The sequence below is a fragment of the Gadus morhua genome, chromosome 8 (genome assembly GCF_902167405.1).
Source record: "Gadus morhua chromosome 8, gadMor3.0, whole genome shotgun sequence".
In the NCBI taxonomy this organism is placed as follows: Eukaryota; Metazoa; Chordata; class Actinopteri; order Gadiformes; family Gadidae; genus Gadus; species Gadus morhua.
Genome location: NC_044055.1, coordinates 5,093,075 through 5,109,734, shown reverse-complemented (window position 1 = coordinate 5,109,734; position 16,660 = coordinate 5,093,075). Strand labels below are relative to the sequence as shown.

The 16,660-nt window shown below is 54.3% G+C and overlaps 1 protein-coding gene across 1 annotated transcript in view; it reads left to right on the top strand.

Annotated features, from left to right (window-relative positions):
• The window catches only part of adgrl2b.1 (adhesion G protein-coupled receptor L2b, tandem duplicate 1), a 60,700-nt gene extending 44,152 nt beyond the window's left edge, over window positions 1–16,548 (top strand). The window contains exons 7-14 of the mRNA XM_030363365.1: window positions 3,825–4,136; window positions 5,974–6,074; window positions 7,160–7,345; window positions 9,226–9,264; window positions 12,243–12,426; window positions 15,528–15,650; window positions 15,921–16,130; window positions 16,457–16,548. Coding sequence (XP_030219225.1) covers window positions 3,825–4,136; window positions 5,974–6,074; window positions 7,160–7,345; window positions 9,226–9,264; window positions 12,243–12,426; window positions 15,528–15,650; window positions 15,921–16,130; window positions 16,457–16,548 — 1,247 coding nt within the window. The remainder of the gene's footprint in view (window positions 1–3,824; window positions 4,137–5,973; window positions 6,075–7,159; window positions 7,346–9,225; window positions 9,265–12,242; window positions 12,427–15,527; window positions 15,651–15,920; window positions 16,131–16,456) is intronic.
• The last annotated feature ends 112 nt before the right edge of the window (window positions 16,549–16,660 follow it).

The following is a 16,660-nucleotide window of genomic DNA, read 5'->3' as shown; positions in this document are numbered from 1 at the left end:
TGTCTAGTCCGATTCAACATGCATTGTCTGAGGTTGTTGGCGGTCTGAAGATTGGAGCCATTCGATACTCTGATTGGCTAGCACACAATCAGCGAATGATTGCGTCGTGTTGGAGGGGCGGACTAGCTAGCGCCACAAGACTAGCGCCACCCGATGTTAAGGAGACTTATTGCATCTCACACAAGCCCAGAACGTTCACGCTAGTGTGTAGTTGCCAGTAGTTGTTGCGGTGTGTTTCAATGGAACTTTTCTGCTGAACGGGTCAGACGAGAGGCAACGGAGTGGTCGGCTAAATGCAGTTGGCCGTTGGTTCGAGTTTGGGCGGTGTGTGGAACGCTTTAGTCCTGATGGCTCTACCTGTTGCGGCCGCGTGTGTGACGGTGATAGTCGAGGACAGTGACAGATGCTTGGTTCTTAAAGGAGAAAAGAGGGATATTATTAAAGTACATACATATTGCGTTTACCCCGCGCCACCAAAAATGCACTTCTCTGCATTTTAATGATTCTTAATGATTCGGGGTACTTGGGCGTTCGCCTGGAACCCAGGTGTCGCTGGGCGAATGTAAATAGTTCTAATTTGTCTTGTTGCTGAGGCTCAGGGTGGCGGTGGTGGTGGTGGGGGACGAGGGGGGGGTGCGGCGACGGCAGGGAGCCCTGCACAGCCCCCGGGAGAAGGGATACGCTCTGTTGCTTTTTATAGGCACAGCCACATTTTTAGCTCAATTTTCGGGGGCCGCAAGATGGATGGCTTCGATAAGCGCTCGGCGGCTAGGATGCTAACGTTGCATCATCCCCATCCAAGGTGAAAAGAGAAAAAAAAAAAAAAGCGAAATACAAGTGGAAGGAATAAGTAAATTCAGGACGCCACGCCGTCGACTGGCAGGGTTGGCAGCACTGGCGCCCGGGTGAGGCGGGCAGGAGGGTAGGTGACAGACGGACAAAGGCTGAATGCATGCTGGGTAATTAGCAGGGGGGGGGGCAGGGGGGTAGCCTGTTGGAAAGGTCAGGGGAACCGCAGTCTCCCTCTCAGCAGTCGCCACTCGCCATGTTCTCTCTCTCTCTCTCTCTTTCTCCCTCTCCCTCTCCCTCTCTCTCCCCCTCCCTCCCTCCCTCCCTCCCCACCGTTTAGTTTCACTTTCCTCCTCTTCCCTGTTTTCTGCCCCATTTGCATTTGTTAATCTGCTGTAGGCTTCTGACCACACACACACACTCATACACACGCACACCCACGTGTACGCGCCACGCATGCACAAAAACACACACACACACATACAAAAACATACACACGCCCGCACGCACACACACCCACGTGTACGCGTGCACGCTCAGAAACACACACAAACACACGTACAAAAACACACACAAGTACACGTGCACACACACACAGACACACACATACTAAAACACACACAACTACCCGTGTACACACGTACACACTCGCGCACACACACACACACACACACACACACACACACACACACACACACACACACACACACACACACACACACACACACACACACACACACTCGCACACACTCGCACAAGAAAATGACTTCATGTCCTCCGATAAATCACCGGGCCAGTGCAGCACAACACAGGCCGGCCTGATTGGCAGATAAGCCGCATAGAGCAAAGGGGGGGGGGGAGGCATAGGAGGCCATTGTCACCGTTTACTCAGGAAATGGAGGTTTGTGCCTGACGGTGGGGTGTCGGATAGCATGATATTGCGCATTCCCAGAAGCCCCGGCGGCGTCCGGGAGGCAGCGCCGCGAGGCCTTTCAGTTTCCCTCCCTGAGAGACGGTCGTCCATTGTGGGAAGCCTCCCTTATCTGCCCCGTGATCCGCCCGGCCCGGGGTAAACTGGGTGATCATTCATGCAGAGGACAAAAGTGTCGCCACGACGCACGCACTGACTCAGGCGGACGCACGCACGCTCACACACACGCACGCACACACACACACACACACACACACACACAGAGCCACGGGGGTACTGGCAGGCACATGCACACGTATGGATGGGTAGATGTGCGTGGACGTGCAAACGAACTGGCGTGTGCGTGCCCTTCAAACGCATGCAAATACACGCAAACCGCACACACACGCGTTGGCACATGAGCAAAGACACACACACACACACACACACACACACACACACACACACACACACACACACTGACAAACACACACACTGCCACATGCACATGGTAATACAGAAACCCACAAACACACACATGGTAATCCATAAACACACATACACACAAACACACACATGGTAATACCGAAACACACACAAACAGACACGGTAATACAGAAACACACGTGCACACACACACACGGTCATAAAGAAACACACACATAACGCAATAACGCATTACACATTGATTGTGTTTTTTCTCCGAGCGATTCTTGTTCCTTCATTCACTTTATATTTATAGATTTCCCCCCTCCTTAAACACTATTTCATTTCCTACTTAGCTTCAGGGCTTCTCTGACAGATGGGTTATCTCTCGGACCATACGGCCATTTTCAGGAGGACTCCACCTGAATACTAGGGCGGCACACGCACACACACTCACACACGTGCACAGACACCAGCACCTATGAAGCAGCTCCGCAGGGCAGCCCTATATTGAATACACAAGGACAGATAGTATTTGCTGATATATGGTTCTTTTGCCTGAAGCTCTCTGTCTCAGTGTCTCTCTGTGTCTGTCTGTGTGTGTGTGTGTCTCTCTCTCTCTCGCTCTCTCTCTCTCTCTCTCTCGCTCTCTCGCTCTCTCGCTCTCTCTCGCTCTCTCTCTCTCTCTCTCTCTCTCTCTCTCTCTCTCTCTCTCTCTCTCTCTCTCTCTCTCTCTCTCTCGCTCTCTCGCTCTCTCTCGCTCTCTCTCGCTCTCTCTCTCTCCCTCTCTCTCTCTCTCTCTCTCTCTCGCTCTCTCTCTCTCTCTCTCGCTCTCTCGCTCTCTCTCTCTCTCTCTCTCTCTGCACCCTCTTCATCAACATGAAAGGGGGAGGCGGGTGGGAGGGGTGGGAGGGGTGGGGGGTGGGGGTGAATCAGCAGGGGAGGAGGGTAGAAGCCCCGGTACGATGCAGGGCTGCTCTGTCTTCCGCGGTGACATTTAATCGGAGCAGGGGTGGCCGGTCTCCTGAGGAGACATCAGACCCACGCAGACGGGCTCGGCCCGGGTCGCTCTCTTCTCTATTTGTGGGCTTAAGTGAAATGAAATGCAAAAAAGAAAACCCTCAAAGAAATGCTGACAGTGTTTGGGGGGGGGGGGGGGGGGGGGTATGGAGAGGGGGGGGGGTGATGACAAAAGGGAGCTCCAATCATGGCTGAATGCCGCGCTAAGCACTTTTTGTTTCCCGAAATAATCCACAAGTAATCATAATATCGGGTTGGCTGGTAGCGGAGAGGCCTGGTAAACAAACCGAGACCCTTAGCTCCGCTCAGCATCACCCCTGGGCTAGCGTGGTGCGGAGACGGCCACTGGATGCCCGGACTCCCCTTACGGCTGACCGGCCGGCACCCCATCACCCGTTTAACATGTTTTGTCAGTCTGTCCGTCTGACTTGTCAATCATGGCCCCTATTGCATCCTTGACCATCCCCGGAACGAGGGATCCCCCCCTCTTCAGTCCTCCTCAAGGTTTCTTCCTCGCTACTTAAGGGAGTTTTCTCTTGCTGGATAAGGGGGGGGGGGGGGTCATAGCTACACGGCCTGTTAACCCCTTTGAGACTGTAGCGCTTATTATGGGCTATAAAAAGAAAAAAAGGTATTGAATTGAATTGAACCTAAACCTATACTCTGTGTCCTCTTCTAGTGCCGACCATGGAGGACTCCTCTGTCTCCGTCTCTTCCTCACCGGAGACCAGGCCGCCTGCCGTCGCCACGACGACCTTCGCCCCCAAGCTGGCGCCCAACGCCACGGCGGCCCCCGGAGCGGGCGCCGACCCCAGGGACGGCCGGGACCCCATGGAGGGCTCCCGGGGCTCGCCCACCGCGCACCCCACCGCCCCGGGCGTGCCGCCCACCGCCCGGCGCTTCTGCGAGGCCACGCGGCGCCGGGCCATCGACTGGCCCCAGACGCACACGGGGTCCGCCGTGGACCGGCCCTGCCCCAAAGGAACCAGAGGTAAGGGGGGGGGGACGTATGTGGGAGTAAAGGTTGGAACGTAGCTCAGGAGGGTAGCGCAGGTTCGGCTGGAGACCGGAAGGATGCTGGTTCATTCCCTGGCTACTTCAAGCATTTGGGCAATTGAAATAATTGATTCCAACGTTGGGTCGGGACTTAGCACTCGTTAGGTTAAAGAACCATTGAGTTTAGCATTGAGTAGTAGCATTGAGTTTGGTTAAAACTTTGTTCAAAACAATTTAAGGATGGAGTAGGAAGAGGAAAAGAAACTGATACATTTGGGCAATTGAGCTGATGTCGTGGAAATATTATTTATTCCAACGTCGGAGAGTGTCGAGGTGTCCTTGAGCCAGACGCCTCACCCTGACTGCTCCTGGCCGTCGCCCCGCGTGGCTGACGCCGCCGTCGGTGTGTGAATGCGATGTTGTAAAACGTTCTTTAGTTACCGCTGGTAAGAATAGCGCCGGAAAGTTTTGAAAAAAAAACCGATGGCCTTGGTAATGTTTCAAGATGTGAGGAAACGAGTGAAGCTCGGGTAGGCAATGTTGAGAAACCACACAGAGTGTGATAGATTTGAAAATATGCAACCAAATAATCCCACTCCTCATTCCCCAAAGCCGTTCCACCAAGGCACACGGCTAGCTAGCTAGCTTTAGCGCTAGGTCCACCTGGCCATTTGAAGCAGATAGCAGGATAGGTAGGGAGTCAGACCGACGGGTTGGCCTATCACAGGCCTGCGACAGCCACAGGTCCTGCCTTTTTTTCTAATCAGAGCGTTTGATTGGTTGATTGCTATGTTTTCAACAAATACGAGGAACAATACTACCAAATAAAAAGCCTGTGTCTCAAAACCACCAAAAAAAGGACCAAGCTTCGGAGCTGGGGTGACGGGGCCGTCTCAGTGTCCGCACCCTGCCTCCGGATCTCCCTCCCCGACCACATCCGGCAGGCTAGCACACCCCTTCATTAAACGGGCCCTTTAAAACACACCTTTTCAAGATCGCTTTCCCCGCACTTCCCTTCTCTCCCCTTCCTCCTCTCAACTATTCCTAGTTGGCCCTCCCTCATGCATGGGTTCATCTCAGCTAAGCCAGCCGCAAAGGAGCTTTTCTCTATTCCCGGCTGAACGCAGTACTCAAAGCCATTAAAAGCGGCGGCGTTGAGGAGACAGTTGATTGGTGCGACAATTAACCGCACCTCAGAACCCATTATAAAGCTCCTCGTCAGCCGGAGAGGTGCTGTCACCGAGTACGAAGAAAGCAAAGAGACATTACGTTTCTCAAGGCTTTTCTCGTTGTTTTTTTTCTCGTTGCGTTGGTTGCCGGGGCGTTGTCGCCTGACAAGTCGCGATCCGGCGTCGCTCGTTCGCTCGCCGCGAACGTAACTCCCTGTCAGGCGAGCGGCGCTCGTAGGTAACAATCAGGTGTCTCATTTACGCGCACGTGGCATCAGCGCGCACGATGAAATGAATCCACGGCTATTTAAAGCCCACCAATGCAGAGCTGGATGAATAGTGTGTCGGAAGCGTAAAGCTTGTCACTTAGCAACAGGCTATACCGTTACACCTAGCCCATAATAATCCCCCGCCGGTGTCGTACGCATATTCCCCTTTCTTACCTTCAGATGACTTTGAGATCCGTTTTTTTTTGGTGGTTATTTATATATTTTTGCTGACCGGCTTGTTTTTTCCCCTCTGCTTCGGGAGAGACGGCATGAATGGGAAACTCGGCAGGAAGGCGACCGTATCGGAGAGAGAGAGAGAGAGAGAGAGAGAGGGGGGGGGGGGGGAAAGGGGCACTCTGGCCGCGCTCCAACCGTTGTTGTGTTTGCTCCGCAGGAATCGCCTCGTTCCTGTGCTCCGCGGCGGGCACCTGGTGCCCCAGAGGGCCGGACCTCAGCAACTGCACCTCCCACTGGGTGACCCAAGTCGCACAAAAGGTAGAGAGAGCGTGCACGGTCCATGGTGTGGTCCTGAGAGGGGTCTGATCCGTGGCACCCCCCCCCACCATAGCACCCTTAGCACAGATCTGCCCAGTAGTTCACTCGTTTTTTTGTTTTTGTAATTTGCTGCAAATCCTGGTTTTGTTTAATGGTTGTTTAATGTCGACACACTTTTGTTTAAGTGTCGGGCTGCTGTTTTGTGCACCGCATTAAGCATGCAGGTGCTCATTGTTTACCGCTGTAATGCAGCATGCCTATTGTGCTTGGCCAACAAAAGCGGCCATTGATTTAGACTCTCCCGCTGCCGTAGCCGGAAGACGGAAGAAAAAAACACATCTCGCACTTGAACACCTCGCATTTGAACGTTTACAGTTTGGTCGGATCCCCCTGACCACTCTCTTTCTCTCTCTCTCTTTTTCGCTCTCTCTCTCTCGCTCACTCGCTCGTTCTCGCTCCCTTTCTCCCCCCCTCTCTCACCCTCACCCTCCCTCTTCCCTGCTCTCTCTCTCCCACCCTCTCTCTCTCTCACCACCCTCTCTCTCTCACCCTCCAATCTCTCTCCATCTTTCTCTCTCTCCCCCCAACCCCTTTCTTGCTCTCTTTCTCGCTCTGTCTCTCTCACCCTCGCTCTTCCCTGCACTCTCTCTCTCTCTCTCTCACACCCTCTCCCCCCTCCCCCTCTCTCGCTCACACCCTCTCCCCCCCTTCCCCCTCTCTCTCTCACACCCTCTCCCCCCTCCCCCTCTCACACCCCCCCTCCCCCTCTCTCTCTCTCTCACCCCCCCTCCCCCTCTCTCTCTCTCACACCCTCTCCCACTCTCTCTTTTCCCCCTCTCCTCTCTCTCTCTCACACCCTCCCCCCCTCTCTCTCTCACACCCTCTCCCACTCTCTCTCTCTCTCAAACTCTCCCCCCCCCTCCCCCTCTCACACCCTCTCCCCCCCCTCCCCCTCTCTCTCTCTCACACACCCTCTCCCCCCCTCTCCCTCTCACACCCTTCCCCCCCCCTCCCCCTCTCTCTCTCTCTCACCCTCTCCCCCCCTCCCCCTCTCTCTCCCTCCCCCCCCCTCCCCCTCCCTCCAGATCCGCAGCGGGGAGAACGCGGCCAACCTGGCCAACGAGCTGGCCCGCCACACGCAGGGCCCCGTGTTCGCGGGCGACGTCAGCTCGGCCGTGCGGCTGATGGAGCAGCTGGTGGACATCCTGGACGCACAGCTGCAGGAGCTGCTGCCGCGGGAGAAGGACTCGGCGGGACGCAGCTTCAACAAGGTAGGCCTCCGCCGCCGCCGCCGTGGGAGGCCCCGCCCACGTCGGCCTGCCCTCCCGCCGCCGCCAGGCGACGACGCACGAGGTGACGTCCAGGGTCCTGGGGAGTGACGTGGAGGGTCCTGGGGAGTGTGCACACACGTGTGCACGTGCCATGCACACACACACACGTGCACACAGACGCCCACACGGACATACGCATACACGCTCAGGCAGGCACACGCAAACGCCGGCGCACACGCAAATGTGCACGCGCCAGCATACACACAAATGCACACAAGCACGCATATTACGAAACGCACGCGCACACACACACACACACACACACACACACACACACACACACACACACACACACACACACACACGCTGCCGTGCTCCAGACACACCGGGGTCAGGGGGGGCAGGGCTCGCCCCCGGGGCCGTCCCATTTCCCAGCAGCCTTCAGCGGTAATCACCAGCTCAGGACGCCGCCTCCACCTGGCAGGTCCAGCTTTAGGGAGGTCAGGTGACCCCCTCTCTCTCCCCCCCCCCCAACGCTTCCCTCCCTCCCTGCAGCTAAAGCCTCCCCCCCCCCAACACAAGAGCAGTGACCCTCCAGTCCTGACAAGAGAAGACAAAACACACACACACACACATACATGCACACAGACAGACATGCTGTGCATGCATACACACACACACACACACACACACACACACACACACATATATACAGACAGACAGACAGACAGACAGACACAGACAGACAGACTCACAGACAGACAGACAGACTCACAGACAGACAGACAGACAGACAGACAGACAGACAGACAGACAGACTTCTCCTGGCCCTTGAGTGCCATGCAGCCCTGGGAGGGCGGGGTAAGCCCGAGACAGGCCTGACGTCCGCCCCCCCCCCCCCCCTCCCTCACCAGCTGACAGTCCCATGGAGAGATGAGTGGCAGCCGGGAGGAGAGGAAGCGGGGGCCGGGGGTATATTGCTATTTTGACGTGCTGGTTTGCATGTAAACAAGGGGATTCAGGGCAACAAATAGCTCCCCCCCTCCCCCGACCACCTTCTCTCCCCGAGTGTGTGTGTGTGTGTGTGTGTGTGTGTGTGTGTGTGTTTTGATTTTCTCCCCCCAAACACACACAAACACACAGCTCAGTCGTATAAACAGGAGAAGGATGGTTTCACCGAGGCCGCCATGTCGAATTGCCGCTGTCAAATTGTCCGAGCGGCGGCCTTGTGCCGGGGAAAACAAAGTGTGCCGATTTTCTCCATGAGTGGCTTAAACACGCGCCCCCCAGGATATGGGAACGTTTTCTGCACACAAAAAGTAAAAAAAGTTTTTCCCTCGATGTATTGTCCGGTACGAAGACAACCAGTCGCACAAACTGAGAAGCCAATGACCACAAACACATACTCACACGCAAACGCACACGCACACACACACACTCGCACCTCCCCTGGCCCTCGCTTGAGCTGGAGTACCAAGCAGCCCTGGGAAACAAAAGAAGACACCCAGAGTGGGAACACAAATCACCCTGCCCGGGGTTGTTGTCAGCAGCCCGTGTGTTTTTAAAGCCCTCTTAATCCATAGCGGAGGCTTCTATTTCGGAGAAGTCTCCGTCTCGCGGCCTATTTATATAACGCACAGGGAAAGGCCCTTCCAGGAACACCTTCTTCTCCAGGCGCCCTATGCGCGAGGCCTCGACTCCACAGATGCATCTCCTCCACTTAGCCGTTCCGGTTTTCTCTCCTCCAGCATGTCCTGACTAATTCCCCCATGTTTGAGCGTATTCCTCCTCACCACCATTGGCTCCTTAATGCCCCTAATGTCTGTTGCTCTCGCCACTCCTGCTCTCTCTTTTTCTGTCTGTTGTTGTTGTGGGAAAAGCTTCAAAAGCGGGAGAAGACGTGCAGGGCCTACATGAAGGTATAACTCCCCCCCACCCCTCCCATCCACCCCTCTCCCCCATCCTCCCCCACCACAACGCTGGAGGGCCCCCTGAGCCACTCGCAGCCCTCATCCGAGACTGTCTAACCCGCAGCATGCCAGCCCTGTCTCCATGGATGGCTACATGTGTCCTGTCTTTTGCACCGCGCTTGTTTGAAAAAGAAAAAATAGCGATCATAAGAAAAGTGTCACAAAAAGAAAATGGCCGCCGCTTCCTCGTCTGGGTATCGCCGCCCTTGTGTTCATGCTTCGCTTGTCTGTTTGCCTCCCCTCCCCCTTCCCACCACCACCCTTTAATCCGTGTATTATTTCCCGATGCACCTTGATAGGACACCTTTTTATTTTTTTTTTCCCCTCTCTCTGCTACCCTATAACCCCCCCCCCCCCTTCCCCCCCCCCCCCCTCCACCGTCTGTCAGCCCATCCCTCCCCTCTTTTGCCGTGTGCATGGTTGCTATGAGTAATTGCCTTCACACAGTCGTAATTGCACTTCCCTGTCAGGCGCAAGTGTGTTCAAAGTGGCAGCGGGCTTTTCGTTTTTTTTTCCACTTGCTTACGCTCTCAATGTGCCCTCCTTCTTATTCGTGTTTTTTTTGGACCGATAGACAAAAGGTCTGTGGGCTCTGCGGATCGTATCTTCTCAGTCCCCATCACATTTGTTCGTTCCTTTTCGTTTTGATCCGTCACATCCGACGTTTTCCTAATTCTATATAATTTCCGATCTTGTCGAAGTCGTTGTTGATGTTGCGTGGGTTCCGATCACATTGTGCCGAGTCCCTCCCCCTCTTCTGCCACGGGCGGTTCGCCAGTCGCCAGCCCATCGCCTCGTTCACCCCTCTCTGCCGGCGGCGGAGACGTGATGCGCCCCGTGATGTGAACACAAAGCGATGCGGAGCGCTGTGACACACGCAGAACGAAAACCCGTCGGACCCGACCCGCCGTGATGTTCCTCACTGTTGCATGATGGGTAGAGCCGTGGTTGTGTTTTTTTGTTAAGAGGACTTATGTCCTCTCCCTGTGAGAGACACCACCATCACCACCGTGGCGGGGGCGGACAGGGTTGGGGGGGGGAGGGTATTTTTATACCCTTGGTTTATTTACAGCTGTCGTGTTTTCACTGTGCCGTCGTTCTGCCTGTGTTCACTGAGCGGGAGCTAACCCGGGTCTCTGTTCCCCCCCCCCCCCTCAGCCCCTCTCTCTCTCCTTTGGGGTTCTGCTCATCCGTCGCCAAGGAAACCTCACGTTTCTGACCGGTGTTTTAGGACAGGGCGCTAAATCACAATTAGTCATTTTGTGTGTAGCTTGTAAAGTCGACTATAAAGAGTATACATGGGTCGGCCAAAGTGGGCTCTCTCTGTCTCTCTGTTTCTCTCTCTCTCTCTCTCTCTCTCTCTCTCTCTCTCTCTCTCTCTCTCTCTCTCTCTCTCTCTCTCTCTCTCTCTCTCTCTCTCTCTCTCTCTCTCTCTCTCTCTCTCTCTCCACCCCCCCCCTGCCTCTCCATTTGAGGTGACGGACGGACGTGGGGGGGGGGGGCATTTAATGTCTGTCTGGAAGCCCTGTAATCATCACTACTCTAGTTGTAACACGCACACACAGACACACACACCCCTTAGTCCCATCATGGCTGCCCTCTCCCGCCAAGGTCACTGCCCGGCCGGTGTGATACCTGCCTCTTCCTGGCGGTTCTACACACACACACACACACACACACACACACACACACACACACACACACACACACACACACACACACACACACACACACACACACACAGGACTCCTCTCCCGCCCAGCGGCTGAGCTTAATGCGCCATCCCCTGCAGTCGAACGTCTCGATATAATCACAGACTCCGGTCAGTCCGGAGTCTCTTTGTTTTCCGGGCTAACGGATAAACCAGACGATGGTCAATTAGTGTTTGGGATAATCACAGCTGTGGCTAATTGGTACAGTCGCAGCCGACGGCTGTTGTGGTTAATTACGGCCTGTGAGTGTGCGGCCGCGCCATGGTTAATGGCACCTCTTGGTTGCCGTGTCACCCCAATAGTCTCGGGCTGTCCGCACGCGTTTGATATAATTGCGCGACGACAGTGTGTGTCATGAAGCTCGTTAGCGGCGGCGGCGGCGGCGTCTGAACGGGGCGGGAATGAGCGGAAAACCCACGTGAACCCGAGCGTCGAGGGGTCAAAGGGAAACGCGTGTTTTATCAACATACAATGCTCCGCCCGCGTGGGGTTCTGTGTTGGAATGTTTTGCTTGCTTACCGCTTATCAGAAAGCAGGAAATGAAAGGATTGCCGTTGGAAACAAGCAGAATTATGTTTTTGTAAGCGGGCCTCCGTCTGCTTCTCGGACTCGCTTTCCGTTCCCAATAATAAGAAATGTAGTCCAAGGCCATCATTGGCAGATCCTGTTATGTAAATAAGACCGTTGTGAGTGGGGAATAATTGTGCTTTGGAAGAACAATTTGGCTTTTTGAGTAGAAATGGGGAAATGGACGACTCGAAATGGTGGGCTCGACGGATTTAAGGAAAAACAAAACGTTTAGTTTGTCTGTTGTTTGACCTTCGGGGAATGCTCAGTTTGTTTTTTTTACGAAAGTAAACAAATTTCGGCTTCCTTGAGATTCGCCCGTGAACGGAATCATCAATACGGCTCCCCGCACTGCATCATGAGTTTCATCATGTGTTCATCCACCTATTCAACATTTTCATTCATATTTAGCAACCTATATCTGTTCCCCCCCCCCCCCCCCCACCCATGTCTCTCATTACCTCAACCTTTGACCTCGAAGAATCAAAAGGTGTCGCGTAGGCTCTCGCACGCCCCCCCCACACCCCTCACGTCCAATCAGGGGCCAGCTCTACTCCTTCGTCGTAACACAAGCGACGCAATCTTTGTTTACATCTTCCCTAATTCCCCCTCCACCCCCCCCCCTTCGACCTGTCTCCATGGATACAGGCCATCGTGGACACCGTGGACAACCTCCTCCGGCCCGAGGCGCTGAAGTCGTGGGAGGACATGAACGCCACCGAGCAGACGCACGCCGCCACCATGCTGCTGGACACCCTGGAGGAGGGCGCCTTCGTCCTCGCCGACAACCTCATCGAGCCCGCCGTGGTCAGGGTGCCCGCGGAGAACATCAGTGAGTCCCCCCCTCTTTAATAGTTTGGGTAGCCCAAGGCCTAAAACTTTTTTTGGTTCGGTTCCGGTTTCCGACCGACTCTGTCAATTTATGTGCTACCCAAATTATTTTATGAGCTTTAAAAAAACTAAAAAAAAACTAAAAAAAAATAAAAAATATTTTCTTTTTTGATGCAAACTGTAATTAAGTTTATGTACAGCACCTCTTCATTCTGTACAAGGATGAGCGAATTTTCTCGTTTTTAAATTAAAACAAGCTACCTATCATTCGCTGCCGCTGGAAAAAATAAAATAAAAAAATAAAATAAATTCCCTACCTACCCATGACCTCAACTGGCAACCAACAGGAACCAAACTTTTTTTTTTTTAGGCCCAAGCCCGTTGTGCGTTGAATGCGCCCGGCAGCAGTGGCTGGGGACGAGCGATACTTTTCTTTCTGTTTCCGTTCCGCTTTGTACTGGAGCCATCACCAAGCTGGCTTTTCCCCCTGGTTCGCTTATTGGTTGGTTTAACACAATTACGACAGGGAAACAGAAATATCGCTCGAGTCGAGTGACTGTATATACCCTCCACTTTCATATGAATTGTGTACAACCTGCAAAAAAAAGGGTTTGCTGCCATTGCCAACCCATTGTGCTACAAAACAACCATGTGTGTTGACACCTGCCTGGAGTTTTTTTGTCCCTCTGCCTAGTACGTCATCCGGATCGTTTGGTCTGATGGGTTGAAGGACTAACCAATTGCATACAGAGCCATTTGAACCTCGCCCGTGATCACGCCTCTTGTGCCGAGGAAAATGAGTGCAGCCTCATATGAATTGTGTTACTTGGGCTACCCAGACCAACGCCCAGACCAACGCCGGGTTACTTTTTTAAGGGAGCAAACAATGAAAAGGAAACCACTAACCGAGGGAAATGGGGGGGGGAGAAGCCACGCAGATCATAGGATTTGGATGTTTGTTGCTTTTTGGAATTGGTTTCAAATTGTCTCATTTGCCACGGTGGAGTCAGGAAGAGGTTTTAGGCTTGCAACGAGAAACAGGTTCGGTTCGACAACGGTAGGCGCGTTCATTCTGGGGCCCTCTGAACGAGAAACCTGGAGAGCTGTGGCCCCCGGGGGACCCGGAATTGTGTTGTTTTTTCGAGGCCGAGTCGCAGTAAATGTCTCAGCGAACGACGTTCTCCCGGGCAGTTTATTAGCAACTCGATCCGGTTCATTAATAAAAGTCTCGGCGCAGTCATTTATCTTCTCAGAGACGCGCAGCTCTTTGTTGCCATGGTAACGCCCCCCCCCCGCCCCTTCTGCCTTTATACATCTTTGATTTTTAATTCATTTCCCTGCATAAGGAAGTTCTCCCATTAAATGGTGCGACTGCGAGATGAATCCAACTCTGTTTTTCATTGAAGAACAAAACCCGACGCAGCCCGACGGGACGGCTCGGTCAGAGTTCCAGCCGTCTCTTATTCTCATTTCATCTCCACGCGAGATGGATCCTATTTTTTATTAACGGTTAGCAGGGCTTATGGAGATAAGGCTTCTCCTGGCTCTGTCCCGGGAGCGGCATCACGTCATGACTTATGTCACCTCTGGTTATCCGGAGCTCTGCAAGTGGTTGTTCCAGAATCAGCCCCCGCCAGCCCCCCCCCCCCCACCCTCCCCCTCCCCCTGAGGTTACTCTGCCCGAGGCCGGGGTCGGTGTGACGTCTGGCAGACGCCTCTCACCTGGGCCGGCTTGAAGGAACGCAGGGCTCCTGCCAGCAGCCTAATTAACATAGTTTCAGCGGCGCCCAGAACGCGATCCTCAAGGGCGAAGAGCATCAAGGGCGAGACGCAGTCGACGACGGAAGGAGGAAGGAGAATGAAATGGTTGGGTGGGTGAGGGGAGGGGGGGGGGGGGGGGGGGGGGGGGGGGGAGCTGAGGGAGGGGAGGTGGAAAGACTCGATAGGGAGTTGAGTCTGGCGGGTTTCTTTCTCTGTTTTTTTCATTCTTGAAGACAGGGAGGGCATTCCGGGAACCATTCCTCATCTCCGAATGTCAGAGAGCGGTCTCTTGGAAGGAAACGAGGGGCGTTCGTGATGAGTGAGAGAGGAGGGAGAGAGAGGGAAGGAGGGGAGAGAGAGAGAGAGAGAGAGAGAGAGGGAGGGAGGGAGAGCGAGAGAGAGAGAGGAGAGAGAGAGAGAGAGAGAGAGGAGAGAGAGAGAGGAGAGAGGAGAGAGAGAGAGAGAGAGAGAGAGGGGGAGGGGGAGGGGGAGAGAGAGAGAGAGAGAGAGAGAGAGAGAGAGAGAGAGAGGAGAGAGAGAGAGAGAGAGAGAGAGAGAGAGAGAGGGAAGGAGGGGGGAGAGAGAGAGAGAGAGAGAGAGAGAGAGAGAGAGGGGGAGAGAGAGAGAGGGGGGAGAGAGAGAGAGGGAGGGAGGGTGCTGATTCAAGTGTCCTCCTGACCCCTTCAGTAATTTCAACACATCAAAAGGAGCACCACCCGGCAGCTGGCCTACCAGGCGAGGAGAGGGTGGGGGGGGGGGAGGGAGCGGGGGGGGGGGGGGGGGGAGCGGGGGCAGGAATTTGAACGCTTTTCAGAGATCCTCTCTTTCGAGGCTATTTCCTTGACGCCGTCCAATATCTGACATTCATGCTACAGCGGCCTCCTCCACCCTTCCTCCGGTCTCCCTGTCTCCTCCTCCTCCTCTTCCTCCTCCTCCTCTTCCTCCTCCTCCTCTTCCTCCTCCTCCTCTTCCTCCTCCTCCTCTCCGGAGATGCAACCTGCTCACCGCCGAGAACCCCCATGCACTTAGTCTTTTCCTACCTCCTTCCCAGAGTAAATCACACTATGGGTTATTGGCAATAAGTCTGGATTCAGGGGCCCGGTCTCTGAGCAGAGAGAGAGTAGGGGGTACTGTTGGATCGGGGCTCCGCCACCCTGACCTTTTATGTAGCAGCTCTATTAAACACACTGTATTGCTTTCCGGGCGCGACCTATGAGTAATGCATCTCCCGGCCCGACTCTTCATCCTCTCTGTGCCTTATTGGTGTCTGTCTCTCTCCCTCCCTCTCGCTCTCTCTCTCTCTCTCTCGCCCTCGCCGTCGTCTTCGTCTTCGTCTCCCAGTGCTGGACGTGTACGTGATGAGCACTGATGGACAGGTGCAGGACTTCAGGTTCCCCCAGACCAGCAAGGAAGGAGCGTCCATCCAGCTGTCCTCCAACACGGTCAAGGTCAACAGCAAAAACGGTGAGGCGGGAGAAATGCAAATGAGCTTATATAAACGTCTCGCGTTCCGACCCCGCTGACTTTACATAGGAGGCTTCACCCCTCCTCCTCTTTCCTTTTTATTTTTTTTGATTTTATTAAAGAGAAATTCCATATAAATCCGAGGTGTGCGTCGGTTGTGTACATTGTGTGTGTGTGTGTCGACGGAGCCCCTTCCTGCCCCCCCCCCCCCCCTTCACAGCGTGCGGTACTAGCTCGGGTTTTGTTTTGGGTCTGGTCTGCTCTCGGCAGGGGTGGCCAAGCTGGTGTTTGTGCTCTACAAGCACCTGGGTCGGTTCCTGAGCACGGAGAACGCCACCCTGCGGGGCGCCAGCGAGCCGGCCCGCCGCAACCTCTCGCTCACCGTCAACTCCCACATCCTGTCCGCCTCCATCACCAAGGAGTCCAGCCGCGTCTACGTGACCGACCCCGTGGTCTTTACCCTGGAGCACCTCGACGTGAGTCTCTCGCTCTCCCTCGCTCACTCTCTCGCTCTCTCTCGCTCTCTCTCTCGCCTTCACGCTCTCTCTCTCTCTTTCTCGCTCTCGCTCTCTCCTTCTCGCTCTCCCTCACTCTCTCGCTGACTTTCTCTCTCGCTCTCTCTCGCTCTCTCTCCATCCTCCTTTCTCTCGCTCTCTCCTGCTCTCTCTTTTCGCTCTCTCCCGCTCTCTCCTTTCTCTCTCTCTCGCTCTCGCTCTCGCTCACTCACTCACTCACTCACTCACTCACTCACTCACTCACTCACTCACTCACTCACTCACTCACTCATGACCACCATTTCCCTACAGTGTCGGCCTTGTTCTCCTGGCGGCCATCTTGGTTCTTCATGCTTAGCCAATGGGAGCTGAATGTGTTCAGAACCAAGATGGCGGCTCTCTGAATTCAGCCTGCGATGTAGCCCTGGATTTATTTTTATTTTTTTACTTGAAAAGGAGGAAAGGATTTTTTTTTTAATTGCACTATAATAAGAATCACTATCATAAGCAGATACT